The 25,569-nt window shown below is 38.0% G+C and overlaps 1 protein-coding gene across 6 annotated transcripts in view; it reads left to right on the top strand.

Moving 5' to 3' along the window:
• Positions 1-1,778: 1,778 nt before the first annotated feature.
• LOC124637665 overlaps positions 1,779-25,569 on the top strand; it is a 72,564-nt gene continuing 48,773 nt past the window's right edge. For 3 of the 6 annotated variants that reach the window (XM_047174282.1, XM_047174278.1, XM_047174279.1), the window contains exons 1-3: positions 1,779-2,126; positions 24,560-24,614; positions 25,089-25,203. In XM_047174282.1, the coding sequence (XP_047030238.1) occupies positions 24,561-24,614; positions 25,089-25,203 (169 nt within the window). In that variant the 5' untranslated portion in view covers positions 1,779-2,126; position 24,560. Of the gene's footprint in view, positions 2,127-8,679; positions 8,701-12,042; positions 12,194-24,559; positions 24,615-25,088; positions 25,204-25,569 lie in introns of those variants that run through there. The other 3 variants (XM_047174283.1, XM_047174281.1, XM_047174280.1) reach the window with 3 other exon arrangements.

The raw sequence follows: 25,569 nt of genomic DNA, 5'->3' as shown, positions 1-25,569 counted from the left end.
TTATATATTTCTGGCTAAACAGAAAAGTCATGAACTTGGCGACATTGTGTGCTAATCATTAGTTAACGGTTACTGTAACACCACACAATAATAACACTTGTACAAACAATAGGTACTTCGAAATAAAATAAGATCGAGAAACCGCAAATATTACGTGATGTTTAAAACCGATCGTGCAGCAAGGATGGGTGGGCGATGATCAGACCCGGGTGATGTCACCGTGTTCAGCACGGACTGTGGGATGTGGATGCTGAGCAAGTTTCGATGGCCTAGGCTTAAGGTTAGCCTTTACGAGCAAGACCTACGCACTTTCCTTTTAGGAAATCACTGCATAGTTTCAAATTCTGCTGTTTCTCATTGAGAAGCTAAAATGTGTTCTAGGAGTAGGTCATTGTGTAATTTTACAAGCACATTCGTTGTGATGTCGATTAGTACCTAAATGAATGATTTGTTTTTAAAAATACCTAATAGGCATCGTGTCTTCTAAGTCTGATTTACTTACTAGTTTATCATGTCAAACAGTTTAACATGGCACCAAAGCCTTAGAAATGTGATCTCCCTTTTAGGCTGTCTTGCACTAGGTCAGGGTTTGATTGATTGATTAAATCGAAAACAAGCACTATTAAGCTGTATTAAACATTTTTCCTCCAGGTGAGTATGGAAATCAACACCATAAACAATATTACACGGCGGACGAATTCCTTAAATTCAAACGGTCCATTATGGCAGTTGTCAAGTATCTAGTGGCCGTAATGTTGGAATTTTTATGGAGCATATCGAGGCCATGTGACTGTGCGCGTTATGTAACACCCTGGAACCGCCTTCTACGGGATCTTAGATCAACACTAATTTAAACGGACGTTATTCGCAATTTGAACGTTTCTGCTTGAGAATTTAAACATCAGCAATTCAGCATCGGTGGATATTCCTTAAGGATAAGTGGGTGTAAAGCAATAACCTCTCGTTCCAAGAAAGGCGATGCAAAGAGAGGACCAAAACAAAACAAGTTCCACAATAAAAAGACCCGTTACCGCGCAAATGTTGACCTCGCGCCATCAATAACTGATAACCATCTGTCACTGCGTGTTCCTCTTCTTCTCTGCGATAAATTCTGATAATGTCTGTACTCTGTAGTTCGCGTAAAAATCAGAAAACAAATGATAGAAACCCAATTTCTTCGCAATATTCAATTGTTTAGCCGGATCAGCGGTTGGTTCCGGTTTTTCAACAATGGCACTGGCCTGTCATTGTCCAGTATCGGCTTCATCGCTGCCACCGGCCATTGTGCAACCACGACCACTTTTCGATACATTATTGTGTTAAAGATTATCTCTTCGAGCATTTATCTTGTGGAGATTATTGTCTTATAAATCATTACTTTCATCAGTTGATCACTATCTTTATTGTTTTTATTATGTGGTCCAATTGGATTCTTAAGTGTATCGATTGCATTCCGGGCGGCCTTTTCCTGTGATCAAAACTCCAGTGACAAATAGTAAAGGTACAGATATACAAACTATGTGGGTCGTTACACGTAGCCACAAACGCTAGCTGTCGAAGAACAGGCTTTTATCGCATCCAAATAAATAACACACTTAGACTAATTAGACTCGTATGTGTGTATTGTGGCATCGCTTTCTCGGAACGCGTTTCGATAAGTGTTTTATCTCTAGGGCACGAAAGCCTGCGGGAGAGGGTTGAGGGAGGAGTAGGAGGTGCGCGCGCGCATCCCGCGGCAGGCTGGTAAGCCGGCGCAGGTCAGTCCGCGGCCGCAGTGATCGCTCGGACGCCGACCGCGCCACACGCCACGTACACCCAGCTCGCATGCTCGAAGCGGCACCACGCGAAAAAACACAATAAAACCAATCGACCCCGAGTGACCCCAAAAGTGCATACCGAGCGGCCGACACGAACGAAACGACTTCGCGAATACACTCTATTCAAAAAACTAACACTAACGCTTTGCAGTAACACGTGAGCTTTATTAACTGTTATTATAAGTTATAATTAACGTAAAGGTGGAAATTAAACTGTGCACTGGAAGATATCAAAGTTTTGAGCGATTGTTTTAAATTTAAATGATAACGGGCGAGGTGTGCTAGCGGCCGGTGGCTGTGCTCACACAGGTAAGTTTTGACTTCAGTTTTATATTAAATCTCGTGTTTCGCTCAGCTGAGCGCTACCACTCGAGCTATTTGACAGTTGTATTTTTTTAAACGTGTCCACGCATATATTAAGGTAGGCTGACGCATTCATTGACATACGTCCACATTTATCTTTGAAGTTAATGTGAAGTAAGTGTTGATGAGTAATGTGGATGTACAGAGATCGAATGTTTGTGATTGTTTGCGTACGCGCTGGTGTTTGTGCCGGTGGAATGCGTCGGCTTTGTCCCGTATGTGTTGTGATCATAACAAATATCTTCGCGTCTAGGTGTGCGCCAGTAGGATGTTCTTGTTTGCACACCTGCTTCTTGGATTCCTGTTCTTTATAATCTTGGGCTCATAACTTACCCATTATCTAAGCCCGTGTTTCCTATAGTTTGTCATCAGTAGCAGTATGCTTGTCGGACACTCGGCCGGTGTGATCCTAAATAAACTCGTTGTGGTGTTTATCACCAATTTGGGAGACACACAATGCTAGTTTGTCTGCCTTTAAGAGTTAACTCTGAGTCATCTTCGAGGTCTGATTCAGTATTTTGTTGTTCCCTATTTTGCTTCGGCTTCCAGTGTGATACAACTGTAGGAACAAAACCTGTACCTACCAAAGTTTCACATAGTGCATCTGCCCACCTGACCTTCACAACCCAGTTTTCTTGGCCTGGTTAGGTTTCCTAATTACAAATTGATGAACTTTATAATCTTTATAAACAACGAAAAAATAACAGTATTGCACAACAAGATGTTGGTGATGAATGGGGGGATGAAAGTCGTAAAACGCGCAGGTACACAGAACGCAACAATTAAAAATATCTAGGTAGGTATTCATAAGAATCAAAACGATTCGGCAATGTTAATGACAACATATTACTCAGACGGCCGGCACCATCGTCATCCGCTTCTACTGCTATGATAACATCGATGATGACTTTAAATACTTATAAGAATTATGTTTACGTTATATAGGTAGTAAGTATAAACGGCTTACTATGAGCACAGTTACCAAACCAGCGTTATCGATTTCCTATTGATCACCTTTTAACTGACTTATTAAGATAAACATGAACTTATTTTCACAACCAAAGCCATATCTCTAATAAAAAAACATACATGTAAAAAAGTGCAGAGGACATAGGTATAATACATGCTAATGTGGCGCGTACATAGCGTACCTGCGCCCGCGCCGAGTTGCAATCAGGTTCTGGTTTCTCGAAATAATCTTACGCGATGTTGAATAACACTGTTCCCACGCAGCCATTATTAAACCAGTTAATAAAACAATTATTGAAAATAATAATAAAAGTTTCCTTGTTATGAATGAAACTGAATCTGAAAATGTTTTGGGAGACATCTTAACATCAATGAACGTACAAATGAAAAACAAAGATGCAATCACTTTTCTATTGAAATAACTTCTGTGTCTATAAGTCGCAATATTAAAAGTCCTTCAGTAGTAACCACTAACCACACATGTTATGGCAATAGTGTAATTGTTGTATTAAGTAATCCAACGTCTGGTTGACTCTATCGAAAGCCTTATTGAAAACATTTGTTTTACGACTGCGCTGTTGCATGCCCTTGGTCATGAAATATTCAAGCTTCTCCTGACTCATAGTCATCAGAGATGAGGTTGGCTACGACTCAACGATTTTATAAATTAGAAGTTCTCAAAGTCAAAGCCTCTTCAAGTGCTGCCTACGTCCGAAACAATGCCCGTTAATTGTTACTAAGAAAAAAGCAGCAATTAAAATAATTACACGTGTGATGTGCAAGCCATACACGACGTATATGACATCATGATTCTCAAACCCAAGGCTCCCCTTTTGTTCAAATATTGTATCTGTTGTTTATTTTGCACGTTTAGAACATTCACTCAGATGGAACCAATTGGTTTCCATGTGTGGTCTCGGTCAACTGCAAAAACTAGGAATGTAGCAATTATTCCTCAAGTTGTTTGTCAGGATAGCTTTACTTTGTTCTGGAGTATTTGATGTTATTCCTTGATTCTCATCTTGCCTTCTCTTTATTGACCACAAATTGAACTTGGGCTTAAAGTTGTTTTTCCTTTTGTAAATTAATTAAAGATTGCGACATCAGATGACTAGTTTTGCGTGGAAGTATTTTATAGACTTGAAACATCAGCCATTGGTGGTTACGGTTTTAATGGTATCATCGATAGAATTACCAATACCTTCTTTTTCTATATTACATAGGCACATGAATCACGTTGTATAAGCAGCCTTAAAGTGTAGGTTTCGTTTGCAATATTTGTTCGTCTGTCTGTGTGCATATCGAGTGGTTACACGTTGACCGTGACATATTCATTGCATGCTGTGATTCAACCGTATTGTCGGTCTTGTAATGAGGTAATTTCTTTCTTTATTTGGCTGCAGCGCCAAAAGTTTGGATAATATATTTAAACTGAAGTTAATTAACAGTTTCAATACCTGTGAAAGTAGAAAAATTTTCATTCGTGGTCCTTACTTTGCCTCAACTGAGAAGTTGCCTCAAGCTTTGTAGTTCATGCAACAATTATGTAATTGGCATTATGTTCTCTATCAACAACACATTGATAGTTAGTGATATGCAAGCTATCAGTAAGGTTTTGCACAATGCGGCTGACGTGCTCGCAGCCGGAGCACCCCGGGCCGCAGACGAGTGTGTCGCAACGAAGCGTCATGTCTAACGCAATTGTTATGCGGTATCACCGCACGTGTCTATCGCACAATTTGCTTATATTGTTGCATATGTTGACTTGGGTTGTGGGAAAGGGCTACCAAAGGGCAAACGTATATTTTTGCTTTGAGAGATTCTATGTTTTAACCATTTCAAGTTAATCATTTAGTTAGTTGAAATGCTGATAATGCAGTCTGTTTTGCAATGAAAAAAAATATTTTTATGAATGAGATTTATACATCGTTCTTCATCACCTTCTTGTTACATAAATCAACTTTGGTGATTTGTCTAAGCAAGGTAACGACTACTCTTCAGCTTCACAGAACAACCTTATTTAAGTTTTTGTTTTGTAAACATAAATTCGTTCAACGATGTTGACCCCATTTGGGATCAAACTAATCCTACTAACAAAACACACAATTTAACAGTCTGCATCCTACCAGGCTATTAGTAACGAGAGTCTAACTCCAAATTGTCCTAATTAGGCATTACAATTAATTAGCCCTGTTTACTGCATGGCGTCTAACTCGGTGCGTGTGACACGTACGCGCCTGCGCTCGCTTCATCTACTGATACAGACTGGTGGACGTGACATTCTTCGTGTTTCTTTGTACGACTGTTTATAGCGTAGCTGTTGGACCTGATTAATTATTGTTGACGAAATGTCTCAATTTTACATAACATAATATCGTCCTTCCAGCACCTATTTCTTGGATGACATCCATCAATCATGTACCTATCATTACGAAATACATAAGTTGCTAACATCCCTAAATCAGAAGCAGATAAAGTAAAAGCGCAATGAGTAAAGCTACTACATAGTACACCGACATACAAAGCTAATTGCCATAACATTGTACCACATACGTACACTAATAATTGTTAAAGTCATTAATAAAAAGAAAGCATCCATCACTTTACAAGAAGGTTCTAAATCTTACTATTTTATAATAATGTTAGTATCTAAATCAATTTGTCGACGTCAAACGTTACAAGATTAAAGATGTTGTAACAACATAACAAGCGCACAATGATGAGCCCATCACTGACCACGCCGCGGTAAGTAGCGTGTCGCTTCCCGCCCCAGTGCGCCTGCGCGAGCTTTCGCGCTCTCCCAGCTTGTAATAGAGTCATTAGTGCAAGCCGTGAGTACATGAACTTAATAGTAGGTTAAGCTAGGAAAAACAGAAGGAGGAATATTTAAAAAATATTCGTTGGATGCCTATTAGTAAAAATAATTATCAATGGCCTGGTCCTCTGGTGGAAGGCGCCCTCCCTTCATCCAATTATTGCTAGGTGCACAAATACTATAGCCCAAGACCTATACATGAGTCCCTTAAAAAACACCGCGTTATTATTAGTAAACAAAGTGAGGCTTTGCAGCCAGGTGGTCTGGCAGGCAGTACTCGGCGTACACGACGCCCATTAGCAGACGATACCTGACGCGCATACGCATGCTACACGACGCTCGTAATGCTCACACTCAACATTACTAGCTTTTACGAGTGCAGTAGGCTTTTTCTTAATTGATTGTTTTGATTCCCGGTGCGATATTGCTTGGATCTAGTGATAAAAAAAAACTGGATCGTAGTCGTTCTTTCGGGGTTTCTTTGTATGCCTAAAAATGTTAAGACCAGTTCGTAAAATACTGTATCTCCGAAAATTGTCCTTTATATCATAAGCAAACGTGTTTAGCTAGGTTAGCACACTTCTTCCAATTCCTTGAAATCATAAAGTCATCAACATAAAAAATGATCGTGACGTGGTAGCACCAACTTCGTCCTTCATTGCGGGTCTAATAGTATCGTTATCTGTTCTCATCGGTAGTGGGCAAGCAATCAATCACGCGTCTAGCACGATCATTAGCGCCATTACACGCCCACCCAGTGCAGTCGGTGCAATGCCATTACCAATGGCTTAGGACTCGCAAGGATTTCAGGGTTATGAAAGTTAAGAACAGAAGTAATAATGACTATAAGATTTGAGAGGAGAATGCAAGACGGACATTTATTGAAGCCCTGAAAACTCTCATTCTAGATTCTTTATTTTGGTTTCATGGTCCACAAAACCAATATGATAAAATTTCTTTCTTACTCAAGGTTTATTGGACCCAAAACGCCATTATTATGTTTCATTAAATTCTTTGATGTTGTCATTATGTTAAATCAGTACATAATTAAGTTGATTATGTATGGAATATTAAAGATCGAAATTATTATTTGCAGTCATAGTGCGCTAAGTGGTCATAGAAACAAGTAGATGATAATACCGAAATGTTATTTACCTAGAATAATTAAAATGTAAGACCTAATTAAGATATTGTGTACAAAAGATAAATAAATAAATTTGAATTGAATTGAATTTGAATTGAAAATGATAGAGTAGGATACACAACAAATACCATCCAAAAATGTCGTTAAAATTGACAGATTCTCCTTTTTAAAGTTCATTGACTTATGAATTCTTCTCTATTGGTTCCATCAAGATTTATTTTTAAACTTCGCATTCCTTTTTGGTATTAACTAAATGTTCTTAATGTTAAATTTTTGTGTCCCCAAAATTGATTAAGTATCAGGACTATTAAACACTGCCATTATTATAGAATTATCGAATGAAAAGAGAACCTTCATCAAAATAAGAAGGATTCGGTCACATCATGCGACCCAAAAAGTGAGTAAATGAGCTACAAAATCAGTGCAGCCCCTAATTATGATGCAGGGGATCATCAGCACAGGAGTCGCCATTAGTATCGAACTGGTGACTTCATCGACGCACGCGCCGCGCCGGCTATCAGGTGAACCGCCGGAGATTGTATTAGGCGTGCGACAGTAGAGGAGCAAACTGTTTATCAGTTTGCAGATGAAAGAAACACCAACCAAACTATGCAAAAACTAGAACCCATACTCCCATCAGTGTTGCGAAATATTCTGCAAGGAAATATTAAACTATACGTACGTGCAATTAAATTTTTAATTGTCTTTCGGATATCTACGCAAATAAGGCTTGCTTATTATCAAACGAATACTTTCAGTAATTGTTAATTTTCAGTCATTACCCTCATTAAACTGTTTGTTGCTGGCTGTTCCACATTGATAACAGTATTTTTGTCAGCAATACTGAATTCCTTCTCGTTAGCTTGAGCAGTTTATTCTCATTCTCATTTTCCTGAACACTTAAGTGGCTTGTAATGACAGTGACAAACATTAAAATATGAGTTGATTGTTTTTCTACATCAGCTGCTGATCGAGGCATCATTGGTTCAATCACAAGTAATGTTTTATTTTAATAGCTGTGTTTATGCGCCTCTACGTGAGTGGCAATAATATCAAAACAAACAATCATAATGTATTCTATTGCTTGCATCAAATGCCATTTTATGTAGATAGGTACATTTCCACCTACATACTTGCAGCATGTCTTCAAATACTACTTTTTGTCAAGACGTCGTTTTGTATTTATTGGTTCGTAGGCGATGTCATTATTGAATCTTATATTTTGTCATTCATGAATTTTAGTTATAAGATGTCTAACGAATCGAATCCGGATTTGTATTACTTGGTCTTTGAATCAGCCAGGTAGGTCTTTCCAGCTCAGATTTGAGTAAACCTAAAGTGCCCTAACTTCAGAAAATAGCAAAATATTTTGTCCAAAAAACCGCATCATCTGTGGCAGGACTAAGCGTAGGCGCAATGGTGCACAGATCGAGCGATTGTTTCATCTAGCGCCCCCGCGCCGATTTGCGGCGGCTCGCACTCGACCGCCCGCCCGCCCGACTGGCGCTCGTCTTGCTAAACCTTACCGCACTAGCCTTTGCTTACCTGGATCGACTTGCAGGACACACAGCCTCTGTTTTCGATTAGCATTGGTGAGTTTAGAAATATTATGCTTTACATAGACATGGGTTTTGGTATAAAAGATAGAAAATAAGTTTTGAGGAAAAATTTCGCGCCAAAAACTTGATGTCGAATATAAGGAGTCGTCCCAAATAAATAAATTCGATCTGTCCAGTCAATGTTCAAGTGTTCTATAAGGTTGTGTTGGTGTATGTTTTGAAGACTTAAAAAGTTCTATCCCATTTTGATGTTTCCTTTCTCAAAAATACGAAAGTTCAAACATTGGCTTGAAGTCCTTCTTAGCCTTTGCTTCTACAACTGTTTTTTTTTCGTAGACTAAGTTAAAACTAAATACGCGGGGTTTTAAATAATATAATGAACAATAAAAGAAAAGGAAACAAAATCTTCAGATGACAACATTTGTGTTCATCTAATGCAGTGGTTCTTAACCTTTTTGTCATGAGGGACCACTTTACCAAAAGTTTGTCTTGCCGGGGACCACCCCATTGGTTTGTCTAAATTGAGGGTTCTTTGATAAAGAATACAAGCACACTTTATAATTAGCACTCATTTCTTTATTATTTAGCAAAAAAAAGCTACAGATTTTAATTTAATGAGATTTTTGTGACTGCATTCTCTTAACTAACTTCCGAATTCTTGGTTCAGTTCTACTTACAAATGTGCGAGCGAAGCGAGCGCGAAATTTTTTTCGAACTCGTACGGACGTAAAATGTATCCCAAACGTACTTAACTTTTTGTTTGTTGACAAATGCAAAAACGAGGGCATACAGTTTCTGAATACGCGAGCGAAGCGAGCCGGAAATTTTGATTATTTTTTAAGACTCTGTACCAAAACTACGTAAAATGTAGCCTAAACGTACTTAACTTTTTGTTTGTCGAGAAATGCAAAAACGAGGGCATATAGTTTCTGAATGCGCGAGCGAAGCGAGCGGGAAATTTTAATTATTTTTTCAAAATTACGTAAAAGGGCTACATTTTAAACCTTAATTTTTTTCTGTTGGTCAAGTAAGATGGATAGCAACGTCGCGAAGCAAAGCTTCGCGGACCACTTGGAATGCCTCCAGGGACCACCAGTGGTCCGCGGACCACCGGTTAAGAACCACTGATCTAATGTAAGGATCGTCTCCCAAATTGAAAAAAAACTGTATATAATTCTGCCGGTGTGGGCTTACTAGTGGGCTTAACATTCGTCTTGTCATCTGCTACACAAATATTGTAGATATTCATAATCAGCGCTTATATTCCCAAACCTGTTTCCTTCGAGTTGCCAAAATAGAATTCGGACTTAGTTAATTTCGATTTTGGCATTTTACGGTATACTGATTGGAGATAAATATTACACAACCAGGATTTTGTTTTGCAAAATAAGAATACTAATCTAAATATTCATAATCAATAATTCATCTAGATAAACATCATCAGCCGCCACTTTGATCATTCGCTTTGGTTGATTCGATTTGCGTTGTACAATACCAACTGTTTCTTTTAAGTCGTCTTTCATACTGTTTATGTGTTTTCTTACACTTCTTCTTCTTCGAATATCCGGTATTCTTTCGTATCTAGCTTTAAGTTTATCAAAATTTTCGTAGATCTTTGTTTTAACTCAACACTGTTTACACTCATAAGAACTTGGAGTTGAGCTGTCATCGCTAACAAATCATCAACTCCATATAAATGAGTCATCAATGATCTCGATATCATATAACAGTTGTATCGTTTTCCTGCTAATCGCTGTCGGATCACAATGTGTATCACACAGGGGCTCTTTATCCACGACTTGGCGACAGAAATACGCCGTGACTTCATCTCCTCAATGTCAGGCAATGTCTTCTGAAGTAATAAACATTCAGCTTCACTTACTGGCCATTTCCTTTGTAGTGGCATGATTAATTACTTCTTAAGTGTTGTGATAGCTAGCTGACTGAGATTGACAGGATCGTTTGCTAGATTCTTTAATAGTTGCATTATATTCAATGTTTTGTTCGTTTTGGTTCACCTATTAAGATTCATCCATTCTGAGTTTATGAGGAAAAACTTATTGACATTTAGCAATAACTTCTACGAAATATAAGTCATCAGTAATGATGATGATGATGATGATGTCCTCCTAGCCGATTATCGGCTACGGCGGCTGTTCTCATGTAAGGAGATTAGCCAACTGCGCAGGACATATTATAGTGCACAAGCATTTGCGCAGACACAGGTGCACTCCCTATTCCTTCACTCTCATAGCCCGATGGGACGGCAATCCGACACGACCGGAAAGAGATCAGGCGCAGGACCGACATTTACGTGCTCTCCGATGCACGGGTGAATCAATCACCAACTTCCAGGCTTCGGGCTGCTTTGTGAAAGTCTTCTAAAACCCACAAAGCGATTTCGGCCCGACTCGGGAATCGAACCCGAGACCTCGTGCTCAGCAGCCACACTTGCGACAACTAGACCAACGAGGCAGTCAAGTCATCAGTAATAATAATTTAAAGACGTGATTTTATCAAATTCTCGTCATTTTATCCTGTAAGGTAAATGCCAACCTATATTTGTGTTAGGTGTAAACAATTCGCATTGTGTTTGTGACGTGTAGACGATGATTACACACTTCTAGGTACTTATTGTTTAGTATTGGTATTTTGTTTGCCTGTGTCACCGTATGCATCCATTTCCAAAGAGAATTCCATGGGAAGTGAAATGTGACATGTTTAAGTAAAGTCTATCGTTACTTAAATTGGTATAAGTTTACCAACAATTCTCAGGCTGTGTGTTATGGCCAGTTTGTTACGAAGCAGCATCGTTTCAGCAGCATGTCAAAAATCTTCCGTGAGAGAATCGAACTCTGCTTAATCTTCATCACTTGTTCCATCTTATTGGATTACAATAACAAAACGTTGGTCACACAACAATCACTGGACAAAACACATCCATCTGTTATTATTTCAAGACCATTTAAGTATATTTCACAGTAGGTTTTTTATAAAAAAAGAACCTCCAAGTCACCTTCATATAACTTGAACGCGCATAAGCATCTGCAGAGACCACAGAATTATGTAGACAGTTGAATATTAACGTTTCAAGTCCCATTGTTGTCCCAACATGGAATTTTAAAACCATTGCAGTCCCTGCTGGGGAGAAAAGGCAGACCTTATGACGTCACTCACCCAGCTAATCCTTGACACTAAAGTCTGAAACCTGTCCTTATGACTAATATATTTACGCCAACATTTATAAACCATCTGTCGTAGTGTGAGTGAGTATTGTGGACTGCGCGGGCGCATTGAACAAACATTCGATATTCTGTCAAAGAAAATTATGTAAAACGGTTGTTCTACGTGTACTGCAAGTGTTTAATAAAATTTATATTTTATTATGTCACTTGAAGAGGATTTTTGTGAGTGATACCAATTAACTGAAGGATTTATATAGTGTTATTCGGCTTGATGCTGTAGAAGTAAATACGGACAATGGACAATTTAGTGATTTAAAGCATTGGTGTTTACATTTTTCCGAGTAAGTAAATTATATAAATATTCGCTTACTTGTACCTTTTTTTCTTGAATGTTGACTTTTGTCAAAGAGATCGTGGTTGGTAGACGATCGGAGATACTATTGGAAGTAGGTATGGTCTTGATTCGGGAAGACTTTCTTGTTATTAAGTAAACTTGTACAATAAGCATGCTGATAAGTTGTTTGCTTTAACTGTCGCTTTGGCTTCATTATTTTATTTATATTTTTTGTATTAAGTAGGTACCTGTCTTGTATTTAGAATATGAAATGTTTAGAAGTAGCTTGAATCCCTAATATCTGTGGAAGCCTATGACGACGTTTGTGTTCCAGTTCCCAAAATCCATTCTTACATACCTATAGGTGATTTATATTTACGTAGGATTCAAAAATACCTTTTGAAAAGGAAACTTCACACCTTTAAGATCTTCGGTAACTCACATGTAATCCTGTTTGTTCTACGCCTTATATTCGTGTCCCAGTTCTGAGCGAACAATACGAGCCCTCGGAGCGCAGGCACAGCACTGGTCAGTTCGGTGTCGGACCAGCTGCGGCGCGACGTGCCGTGAAGGCTACCCACCGGTCGGAGGGCTTTTAGGGCAGTGTAGAGTTCTCCGAAGGTAGTAGTAATTGTAGTTCTCAAGTAAATCCGAAAGAGGAAAGCAGTAGGTTTAGGCAAAAAAAGAGCCAGGTTCAAATCCTTGATCTATTTTTCCATCAACTGAACTTTTCGACATAAAAAAACTTGATTCTACCTTTCCTTCTACTTAAACTAAGAGCATTTGAACATCTCATAACACGGTTATCTTATTATAGACAACCAAGTATGTAATATCTGCGGTAGGTAATGGTAAATGGTAGGTCGGTCGTTGGGAAAAGGGACGGGCCCCGCGGTATTTAAGGATGGGCGCTGAGCAGAACGGGTCATTTCTTATGCAACGGTATCATTTCGAAACATTTACCTTAGATTGTCTGAACACCTTTAGGTTACTTTATTATGTTCTCCCAATATATAAAAGACAACCCACTTTCTTTCGAATAATTTTGCCCTAACGTTTTCAGTGTTTACTTAACAGTGTACGAACAGTTTTCACACAGACTTCAATTATAATATTTATTTATATGAATTGAACACCCGCCACCCAACGCCAGTTTCCCACTAGAAAGTGCGTTCTTGTCAGATGTAGTGGTAATGTTTTGAGAAACAAGCGGCGCGGGCGCAGGCGTCGGGTTGCGTCCGCCAAAACATACCGCTCTGCCAGCTTCTCGGAACACAGACGATGTGGCTGCAGATTTCTTATACAATAATGAACTCATACCATTATTTGAAAACATACTTAAAATTTTATGCATACCAAAGAGAGTATGATTAATACAAGGCAAAATTATGAAACTGTTAAGGGAGAACTCAATCGGCATAAGAAAAAGTTAGTCATATCCAGAACGAACTATGTTGAAAAGACAGGAAGGTAGCTATAGATACTATTGTCCCATACATTACATCACATATCAGTTATGTATGAATTATGGAATGTCACGCTTAGGGTACGCAGAAACAGAAATTAATCCTGCGCATGTATCAATACTCCGTTAGGACTAAATACTGTAGCCTATTTAACGCAGCGCAAGCTAAGTGGGTATAGGCATGCTGGATAGCAGCTATGCAATTTTTATGGACACAAGCTGATACCCGATTTTTCCTAGAAGTTATGGCCAAAACTAGACTACAACTTATTTTGGCTAGAATTTTATTTACTCTTACTTTATCTCTGAAACTTCGTCCTCATCGTCATTCAGTGCTATATATATATCCAAAATAATTGCAAAGTTCACACAGTTTCCAAGTTCTAGCATAGTAACGACTTTTATTTGACCCTCGGTAGTGTCATGGATTGCTGTTTGGGTAAATTAACTCATAAGTTAGAACCGATTGTGGGCGGAACTAAACACTTATAATAAGGCATTTAGCGCACCATATTAGGCGAAGTAAAAAATTTACTTTATTTACTGATCCTCCAAATAACTCCGCTTCTTTAGGAAACGCGTTAAATACTGGCTATTAGAACTTCATATGGTTGAGATAAGGATCTTTTTTTTTTGGAAATTTGGCTAAAATTCCATTTTGTATCGGCTCTTATTTTGGTAACATTTTTGTATTTCCTTCTATTTCACAAGTCAAGGACTGATTGCAATCGTATTCTGCATAAAATACTAAACTGCTGGTATCATCAAAATAAATCATGTTTCATAGGAATTTCCCGGCTTTTTGAAATTGCAAATCGCCCATATACCCATATCGTGTATAACGGTTTTAATATTTTCTCCATTAACAAAAACAATGTTGAAAATGAGTCAGCAGTTAGTATACAGATATACAGTGTTACAAGAGCAAACGATGGCATAAGAAACCATATTATTGACATCTCAATGATATTTCAGCCATTCGATTTTGTACTCACGATCACGGTACATGCACGCGACCGATCTATTCCTATAAAACACACAACTATTGACAATGACGAGAGAGTAGCTTTTAATTAACGATATTGTCGCCTTAATTATTATAATATTCTCGATAAGAAAGGCGAAAATATTGGTTTTCTCTACTGTCAAGTTTTTATCTTTATAAGTGAAAACACTTATATATAATATATACTTATATATATAATAAGTGTTTTCACTTATAAAGATAACTATTGACATTAGAAATACTATGACTTATAGTATTTCTAATGTCAATAGTTTCATCAATAACAGGCTCAACCATATCACCTTTATTTACATCAACAAATTTCTAGTATGCAAAATCCAAGTATTCTGTTTCGAACATAAGCCTAACACATCCCACCTATATTTTTGCCGCAACAGCAACATGGCCAGTACCAACAGATGCAATTGGTCGCGTCCCACGGTCGGCTAAACCAGTTCGGCGCAGGACCTAGGCCGCCAGCCATGTAGTCATGTAGCCATATAGTACGTACAGATAGAGATGCGCCTTAGAGCAGGTGATCAGGGGATGCGCAAGTTTGAACTTACAGAAAACTTATAGATCATATAGGAATTTGATAGAATTAATGTGCTCGATTTAAAAGAAAACTACGTACTTTGGATTTGCTTCATTTAATGTATCTATGGAGCAAGCAATTCTTTAAGACGACTTACAAATTTTAAATTGGAAATCAGGACTTAGATAAACATACCATTGACTTATTTAGCTACTGCAAATCTCCTAATGTTCACACTTACCCACATAATGTGCTATAAGGAGCTATCCATTATCACTTGACAATTGATCGAGACTGATCGATCAGTCAGGTGGACGCTGGTGGGCGGGTGAATCAACCGCAGACTGTTTGTTTGTTACAATACCGTTTTCGAGGTCAGTAAGTGTTGTTTTAATAGAGGTACTTCTGGTTCCTTTTCACCTTTATTGGAATTAGTTATATTGCGAACTTCAAAAAAATATATCTCTACATTACCTGAATCAGTGTCAAAAGAAGCTTTATTTGTAAATTAGTCTATCATAATATTGGCTACTTTAGTGCTATCACCTATACCTAGAATGTTAGAATCAGCAGTAGCAAGAGTAACCAGTAATAACTAAGCAGCAATCATTCAGTCTTTAAATATAGCTATTTTAGAATTACCCAGCAATCCGTAAATATTATTTACAATGTAATCCCAGAACCTATTCCTAGCCAAGACGATCTTCTAAGCTAGCAATCTGAGGTACTTATTCAATAAAGCCAGACATCCAAACAGTCTAAAATAAATAAAGGCACGGAAAAGGAAACGATCGTAACATAAGTTTGCTTAGACAAAGCTAAGACATGGCTAACACTGATCTCATGTTCACCGGTGGTGACGTCATAGGAAGTATGTAACTTTTTATTGCATGTTATTGTAGAGCTAACATGGTGGGTGGCGCATAAATTGAACGATTTAAGGAATTATTGTTTTTGAAGTTAACTGGTTTAAAGGATAGAAGGCCGAGGCTAATTCAAGAGCTGTTATTGTATTTGCTAAGAGTTTTATTGCACAATCATTTATATAGGAATCGTCCTTTTCATTACCAATTATCTATTTATTTCCTCAGTTGTTCATGTCACGTCTTAGTTTCTTTTCATCCATTTCATTGTGAAGTATTTTTCATTTGGCACTAATGCTAGTTCACTTTTATGAACACATTCTGTAAAGATCAGAATTTTAATTGAAATGAGCTTTTATTCGATAATGTTCTTGTCTGCCAAATCAAAGTTACCTGGCACCTTAATACCGATTCGTTAAACACTAACCGTCTTACCACAAAAAGTTTTAAACGTCAGTTTATGCCTTGTCTAAAAAAATGTCAAATTATGACGTTGACATATGGTTCATTTTGCAGCCAAAATTTTATTAGACAAGTGTAAAACAGGGGTTAAAGTTTTTGTAGTAAGGCCATAACCGTCTTACCACAAAAACTTTTTAACGTCAGTTTAAGACTTGTCTAAAAAAATGTCAAATTATGACGTTGACATATGGTTCATTTTGGAGCCACATTTTTTTAGACAAGTGTAAAACAGTGGTTAAAGTTTTTGTAGTAAGGCCATAATTGTAGAATGATTGATAACATTGCCGTGGAGTTAATACTAGATGATTTTGCAGATAATAGGTAGACCTATTTATTTAAACCTTACTTATTGGAGTCACGTAGATTCTTACTCCGGGTAAAACTATTCATTATTTTATGTCTGATAAGACAGTTACATCATTAAAGTAACAGCTATTTTACCTACAAAACTCAAAATAAACAAACACTTAAGTAAATCTAAGCTCAAGGACAGTCGTCCAATTCGTGGTGACGTCACCGTCGCAGGCGCATCCTCTGCAACTCCTAGCGGTGACAAGGTCAGGCTAATGCCAATATGAACATTAGTATATATGTCATCATCGCGTCTACGATCTGACAGGCTTGAGCTGTAAATTACAATCTGTTTGAAGACTTTATTGCGGACACCTTATTTAATTGGGGTTTTTGAATTTGTTTAAACAAGTGTCGTGATGGATGTGTTTGTAGTGTGGAATTCGATCCGTATTCTTCTTATGTGTATTAAAATAATATTTGTGTAACCTGTCACTTTCCTATAGCTGGGACATCAGATAGTTACTTACTCTCAGTTATCATCAAATGGCTTCATGTCATTTGCACTGCGGTGGTCCTGCACGATTAAGACAGGGATATAGTAGCTCATAACATGTGCAGAACATTAGATATGCGCATAGTACACGATGTCCTACAAAATATTAATAACCACTTGGTTAGGCCTTTTGTATACAAATTGAGCGCTATGAACGTTGGAGTGTGGCCAGCCCGGACTATTGTGTGAACACCATAATAAACAATTGATAGAAAGAAACTGCTATTTGTTGACTCCATAGTTTAATAATAGACTCCGGACATGGTAGAAGAGTTTATTTATAATCCTAGAGTATATTTTAATCATATTATTGATCCATAACAATAAATAATGCGTATACGTTATGGCATTTATTTTCTTTACTCTTCATCATGACTTATTACGTGAAAACCAATGCGCTAGTAAATTAAGAGAGTAGTATCTCGTACATACTAATGACTAGGTACTGTCCACTAGACCTGATAGGTTATCTTATCACGAGCGGTAATTTCAATTAAGTATAAACATTAGACATTAAACATAAACAGACTCGTGCCCTCTCTGAACTTTACCTACAGCTACGTTATCGAAGCGTTTGGTTGCAGCCGTCAAAATTACTGCATGTCTAATTATATGCATACGACTGCATCGGTTTCCTGTGACCTTTAAGATGGAAACACTAAAGTTAGTAAACAAACCCAGACTGCACAAATGTCAGGCTAAATCCGCATAGCCTTGAACGTTAAGTATGCGAGACATCAACTTGAATTAATTAGACTAGACTTTCGCTTGGGCGTTTGCCTGGTTTGAGGAAATTGTCACTTTCTTGTGCGGTCTTGAATAATTATTTCGTTTGTTGTGCTGGATCTTTGTTGTAAGCTATAAAGACACCGCTGTTAGCATACTTTAAATATATTCTCGTTAGCATGCATAGCTAAACAAATGAACTTTCGTTTTTAAATTCTGCAGAGTAACAATGGAAAGATGTTAAACCCGAGGTCTTCTTAGCTTTTAATATTCTAGGATTCGAATCATGTTGACTTCGAGTTTAAAAGTTCTTATTGTTTTTAACTGTTTCGAGACATTCGAATTGAATATATTCCAGTTCAGTAATAAGTTCCACGGAGGCTGAGGGTTCATTTTCTCTAATGTGTCCAATGGGATAGCTGATACTTAAAAGCATCCTTTATAATTTTTGATAAACCACAGTATCCTGCTGAAGCTTTAATACAGATGATGACTGACTTTCACTCTCGCGCATCAAATTCCATCCACGCGTGTATTCCCATGCAGGGCGCGTGTTACGTGTATCTGACAATTCCGAACACACGGCGCCCGCGCAGTGCCGGATGTCAGATCATCGTGAACAAGGTGACGTTCTCACGGTTTGAGGTCCATAGTGATGAGCAGTTTCTTTTATACCTCACGTCCAGTGGACCCCATCGACCCAGATTCCTTTGTGTTTGGAGAACACTCATCGATGATAAATGTAGTAGGTAGATCCTGTATAAGCACGAGCCATCACTAATCTTCCAATCAAAACTTACGACTTGTTTTTGACATGACTTTGTGGAATAACACGTTTGACATTCATTTGTTATTAATTTCTTTGCTTTTGGCAGCAAAAAGTTTAATCCCCAATAATCAGTAATGTCGAGAACCTGTTCGTTTATGTTAATATTCGTCCGGCGTACATTAATGTGGTTCGCTTGTCGTTATGTCACCGTGTTACTCGTGATTGTGGCCATAGAGTAAGCAGGGTACAGAAGGGTCTCTGTGCTTGGGTAGCCGAATGTTTTGGTCAAATCTCAGTCCATTTGGATTATGTTCTGCTAGATTCTGCATATCTGTTAGCTTTATACTAGAGTAGTACGTGCAGTATAGTAGCTATGTACGAGTTACATATGTACATACATGGTGAAAAGGCAGTTCAAATGCTGTGAAGTAAAATAAATATTGGGCGTCCTCAAAGATTCGATCATCCTGTAGGCATTCAACTTATTCCTGGTCTACTCCCGGCGCGTGAGTCACGGTCATGTTGCGCAGGCGCGGCTGATCGGTCGCGCCTTACCTGAATCCATGACCTTAAGAGCGGCCCTTACGACAATGGCTAACTTAGCCCTTCATTTCATCATGATCAAAGGGTTACAAGCATTTGCTGAGAAACGCCCCATTGTTACACATAAAGCTAATATGTTTTGATATAAAACTAACTCTAATTATCACCTTATAGGTCTGTCACACGGTGACATCATTTCGTCCGTCTATTTTTTCACGATTGTGTTAGAAATAGGTATGACCGAATGCAAGCGCTCTTTAAAATAAATCCTACAGGTAAAAACTCGTATTTAGTTTGTTATGATTTTTTTCCATCATTTTAGTCGTCATTTTCCTGTTTCTATAAAAACACATATACAGTTCTGAATTTAAAACCTTCTTTTTCGGAAGTCGGTTCAAATTTTTAAAATATCTTAGTAAGTATTGCATTCCCGTTCTCGTGGTTGGTGTATGCGCTTGAGTCACAAGCAGGTTCAGGTTAACCTCCCCGAGTCCTGTGACCTCTGCGCCGTGCCTTACTGCCCAACAATTTAGAAATTATTTGATGCACCTGCAATTTAAAGTGAATAAAGCGTACCTAGTAGTGGCATTTTGCTTACGTTTGAAAGGCTTATTGTCCTTATTTATGTTAATCATATCTGTGTATAAGACAATACCGCGACTTATGTATAGGTAATTGATTAGTAAGGTCTCTTATGTTGCTATGTCGTCTTTGTCCGCAAACTGGAACACCACATCTATCACTCACCATCACCTTCAACCCATTACCGTCAACCGTCAACCGTCATTGCAAATATCTAATGTTTGCTGACGACCTCAAAATATATAAAGTTGTTACCTCAAATGAAGACACTACCCTAATTCAGGAGGATTTAAATAGAATAGAACACTGGTGCAAACTCAATCACATGAAACTTAACGTACATAAATGTAGCCATATACGGTTCACAAGGAAAAAGCAGTCTAATATTGTACCATACAATATAAATGGAGCCTTATTAGAAACTGTAAATGAGGTTCGCGATCTCGGCATCACTATGAACAGTAAAGTCAACTTCATAAGCCATATCGATAACATCGTTACAAAATCGGCACGACTACTAGGATTTCTTAAAAGAAGCACTAAAGGATTCATTAGTCCGCAGTCACCTTGAATTTGCCAGCGTAGTGTGGAATCCGCAGTACGCAGTACACTCGCAAAGACTAGAGAGTATTCAAAGGGCCTTCACCAAACACCTGACGTATACCTTCGGTGGTGTATCTCCTCGGTGTCCATACGAACAACGAATACGTCACTACAAAATGATCACACTGCGCGACCGTCGACTGGTACAGGATCTTATGTTTTTCTACAAATTAGTCAACAATAAATTAGATTGCGTAAAGTTGATTGAACAAATAGGATTAAAAGTCCCCTATAGAATACCCAGATATCCCATTACCAATTTATTCCACACTAAAACTTCCAACACAAATTTAGGAGAAAATTCCCCTCTCAATAGGCTTAGTAAAGTGATGAATAGTCATGCAAAATCAAACCCAGATGTTGACATATACCAGAACTCTATGACAATCTTTAAAGCCCACATTTTAAATCATAAAATCCCAAAAGATTAACTGTATCAACTGTGTTATATATATATGTACCATGCAACCACTTTCTCTGTAATTTTGCTAGTTTTTAAGATTAAGTCAAAAATTTGATCTCATTTTTTTTTTCCACTTTTTGATTGATTTTTTGTATAATTTAATTTTGATTCTGTTATATTTATAGTTTGTTTCATGTTTTGATTATCTAGTTTAAGTTACCACTTAAGTACGTGAATGTTGGTTCACCTGTAATTGGCGACTGTGTAAGCCTTTTACTCCTTAAAACCTCCCTTTGTTAATTTGTACACAGAAGCTGTTGGTGTCCCTTTGAATAAATAAAATAAAATAAAAAAATTACAGTAACAGTTGCAGTTGCCACACCGGCAGCACTAGTCCAGCCCCGCGCCCCTGCTCGTTTATCACAAGCCATTAGTTTGGGCACTCGGCTCAATCACTTGACAGGCAGCCATTAGGTGACATCACTGAGACACTAGGTGAACATATTCTGGAATATTCCATAGATTGTGGACGGTAGAATGATGGGAGCAATCCAGAGACACAGTAACTCCGGTATGGAATGCGTTGTGCGATGTATGCAGCCGGTTTATTTAGTCATGCATTTCTCGCAGCTGCCCACTATAATTTCACGGAATGATTAAAGTATGGATCACTTGAACATGATACTCCCATGGAACTGTAATTGTCTTAAGAGTATTTCTTGGTAATGCGTAATGCGGTTTAAATCTCGATGTGACTGAAGTTTGCTTTAACTTCCCAAGACCCAGTTGAACAAATTCAGACTGTGTATTATGTAACTGGCAGTACAGGGAAGAGATTTAAAACCAAAACTGATTTTATAAGTTTATAACTTTTAATTTTAAGATATTGAGAACTAGCTAACTAATTGTAAACGACCTCAGTATCTAGGGCACATGCCTAAAAATAAAAAATACTCCAATACTACTTATTCTTGTTTTTGTTGAGATAAAAGTTATGTCTCCTTATAAGATGCTGTAAGGGGGGCAAGGGCGCCGGGGTGGCGACTGAGTGCCTTATAAGGCCAGACCTTTGGCCCAATGGCCATATGGCGCGAGGATCGACGCTGAGCTAGATTGACAGATGGTTCACGACAAATGGCTCAATGTTAGTTATGGTCGAAACATGTAACGTGCCAATGGACATGCGCGCTAATGTAAATTATCTGCTGATCTAAAAAACTGGGTTTGTTTGGAAACAAGCTGCCTTATATGTAATCCTTACTGAGAACAAACTTTGTTGATTGTGGACTGAGATAGATACTGATCCATATGTTGAGACCCTACTTTTTGAACAGCAAATGTATTAAATATCGGAATTCTTCAAATCCTATTTAACTTGGAACTTTGATCTACCCATAACGTTTGCATGCTCATGACAAGGCAGTATGCAAGTTGTCCATAAATCCGGCAATGAGAAGCTGTCGCAGCCGGCGCGCACTAATTGCCCAAGGTCTGTCAATTGCACCGCATCACCGCAGCACGCGCGACACTCCCCAGATTTCATACAACTTCATTTAGCGATCACTTACGTGTTAATTGATGATGATAAACTCCGCTACAGATGGCTCCATATATTTATGTATATGTGAAGATGTGTGCTAGAGTCAGTATTGGTAATACCAATTCTCAAGTATATGACGATGCTTTGTAAATAGTAGCAAATCTTTCACTTTATTAATTTTGGACTTATGAGAATCCTTTCCACGGGAACCTCCCTTATGTTTGTGGTATACAAACATTAAAGGACAATGGGCACTTTGAATGATTTGGTACCCGCTCCAAAAGTAACGTATGATATATCATTAGAAAGGTATTTACGTGAACAATAATAAAAACTATGGGGCCTGCCTCAATTAGCTGTCCGATCCGAGTAACGATAAAAATTGAATCGACATAGAAACAAGTATGTCATCCATATATGCAAATTCATTACGAGGCATATTATGTCGTCAGTGTTATAATTTTAAACTCAGTTAATAGTCATCTTGCATTGTTTGAGATGCACTCTATTATAATCTAAAGTTTGCAATATTCTATGGAGTCATACTGCGGAAACACAATCGTCATCTGATTTGACAAAAGTTCAAAACATTTTTTTTTTAAGAAGAAATTCATCATTATCTCAGCACCTCTTGAGGAGCAAGATTGAGTCGTAATATGTACGATGTTAACATCGTCTCCTGACTTTTCAACCTTAATTGATTGTAAATACTGAAAGACTTTCATCAAATACATAAGCTAGTTCTGTGTGAACTGCAAAGGTTTGCACAGTCTTTTTTTAAAGCAGTGGGCAGGCAAACATTTTAAGAAGGCCGAATTCCTGCTTTCTTGTTACATTACCAGTTTTTATTCAATACAGTTAGATTTAAGAACTACATCTACGTTGATGATTTATGAACATTACACATTCTATTAGTAGATGTCACGCGAAATGGACAAGGATTTGGGACTAGTCGTTGTAGTAAAATTTTTTTGCCTTGCCAAGACCTACGCAATGGTACTAGAATCAACACTGTTGGACAGGGTACCAAAACGCCCATCGTCCTTTAAAACGTAACCTAACTACAGTGAAGAAGTTAAGTAAGTTTACATTACTTTGTATACTAGATAGTCGAAAACATGCTCCAAAATCCAGAACTACCTTGTTACGTCCATTAGCAGATGAAATCAAAGACGGTGAAGTGGTATTACGTGTCGCAGATCAAGTGGTGGAGCCGCGAACAATTGTCAACGATATTGTTTAATTAGGTGTCACTGTCATACTCGTATCATCACTGTTATTGAATTCTCTCCGGTAACGTAACGCCAATTCTCTTTACATTCATTATTTTGGGATTCTGAAATCTAATCTCTATTGTCGTTCTTTGTTTGACAATATTACCTTGCTATGTTTGTTTTGTTTTTCTAGGGCTACATTTTCGTAATTATTTTTAGAGGTATTACCAGATTCAACCAGATCCCAAAGACATTTTCATATTCGTATTCCTTGCGATAAAATTGATACTTTGAATTAAAGTCCTTGATAGTTGCTGGGATTGGCTACCGCAATTGGGTGCATCTAGGATTTCAAATAGAATGTCATCATTAAAATCACGAAGTACTACCAGTTTTGGTATAAATATCAATAGGTTAACTGATCTGAATACGATACGGCTCGGGCCTTGGGCTCGGAGAATGTTCAGTTGTTGCTTTGTTTGTACCTTCCTCGACAATATTATTATGCTTTTCCTTTTGATTACACATATTAATATTAAGCATTTCTGATGTGATCTAATCACAATAATTATTTCGAGTAGTAAATACAACTTGTCAATAGCCAGCGGTAACGATCCTTTAATTGTTAAGATGAGCTGCATTCCACGGCAATATCATTAGATTTGCATAAATGTCTTGTATTTATTCATTTATTGCAGTGAATGCATATTGCCTGTTCACTTTATGTATTACCAGGGTCTTTCATTCCGTGTGAAGGTGTTGGGTGGTTTACCTTAGAGGGCACGTTGTTAACAGTAATGTTGTGTTTGTTACAGAATGTCTGAAGGCGACGTGTCGTTGATCCGCGACGAGGATCTGCTGCGGCGTATGGTGAGATATTGCTGCCATTCATATTTTAAAACAGTTATAGCCAAGTTTACTAATCAGCTGTGATTCTATGTCATTAAGAGAATCACAATCATTAACATCCTCATCGAAACGTAAGTAATCATTTAATTTCAATCAACTAAGCGGTCCTGACCGCAGTCCGCACTTCAATAGATAATGCGCGCGCCTGGCGGAAACCACAAGCAATGTTTATCAAAACACATTGCAATGTTCATTGTTACAAAAGCAAAAGGCGAAATAACTCGCATTTTGTCATTTGTTTTGTTTGTTTTTGACATTCGAAAATAAATAACAAGCGATTAAATTACTTCATAATGAAATAAGGAATGTTACTTAAGTATCATGTTCATCTTGCAGTTATAATGAATGTTACGTCTTCTATATGCATCTATCGTTTGTCCACAAAAAGTACTGTCACAAATGTTTTGCTAAACGAACACCTTTTCAAAATTCCAGTGGCAGCAGACGGAAGACTTCTCTCGCAAGAAAGAGATTCGCGCGCACATGTACCGCCTGCGGGAGGAGCGTCTGCGCGACCTGTACTCGCCCGAACCTCCCAGAGAGGGGAAAGGTAACTCATCTTACTTGATTGCCTTCAGTAGTGGGGTAGGAGGGGGGGGGGGAGGGGTAGAATGTGAGAAACGTAGTTAGTGTAGCTATTATATGCATAGTACACTGAACAATGTGTGTGTAGTAGTCAAGCTAAGGGTTTATTATAATAGTGAACATCAGATCATTATTTTATAGCAACTATGTATTTATTCCGCGTTATGTATTAGGTATGTTTACGTAAATGCGCATCTGTAGACTTTCAGTATTTGCTAGTTGCACAGTGCTGGTTTCTGATGAACTATGTAGGTATATATATGTATGCGGAATAATTTTTCCCCAGGAGTAAGATTTACATACATTAAATTGTCCCCTTATTAATGTTTGA

Source organism: Helicoverpa zea, chromosome 16, assembly GCF_022581195.2.
Source record: "Helicoverpa zea isolate HzStark_Cry1AcR chromosome 16, ilHelZeax1.1, whole genome shotgun sequence".
Lineage (NCBI taxonomy): Eukaryota > Metazoa > Arthropoda > Insecta > Lepidoptera > Noctuidae > Helicoverpa > Helicoverpa zea.
This window is presented reverse-complemented; position numbering and strand designations above follow the sequence as displayed.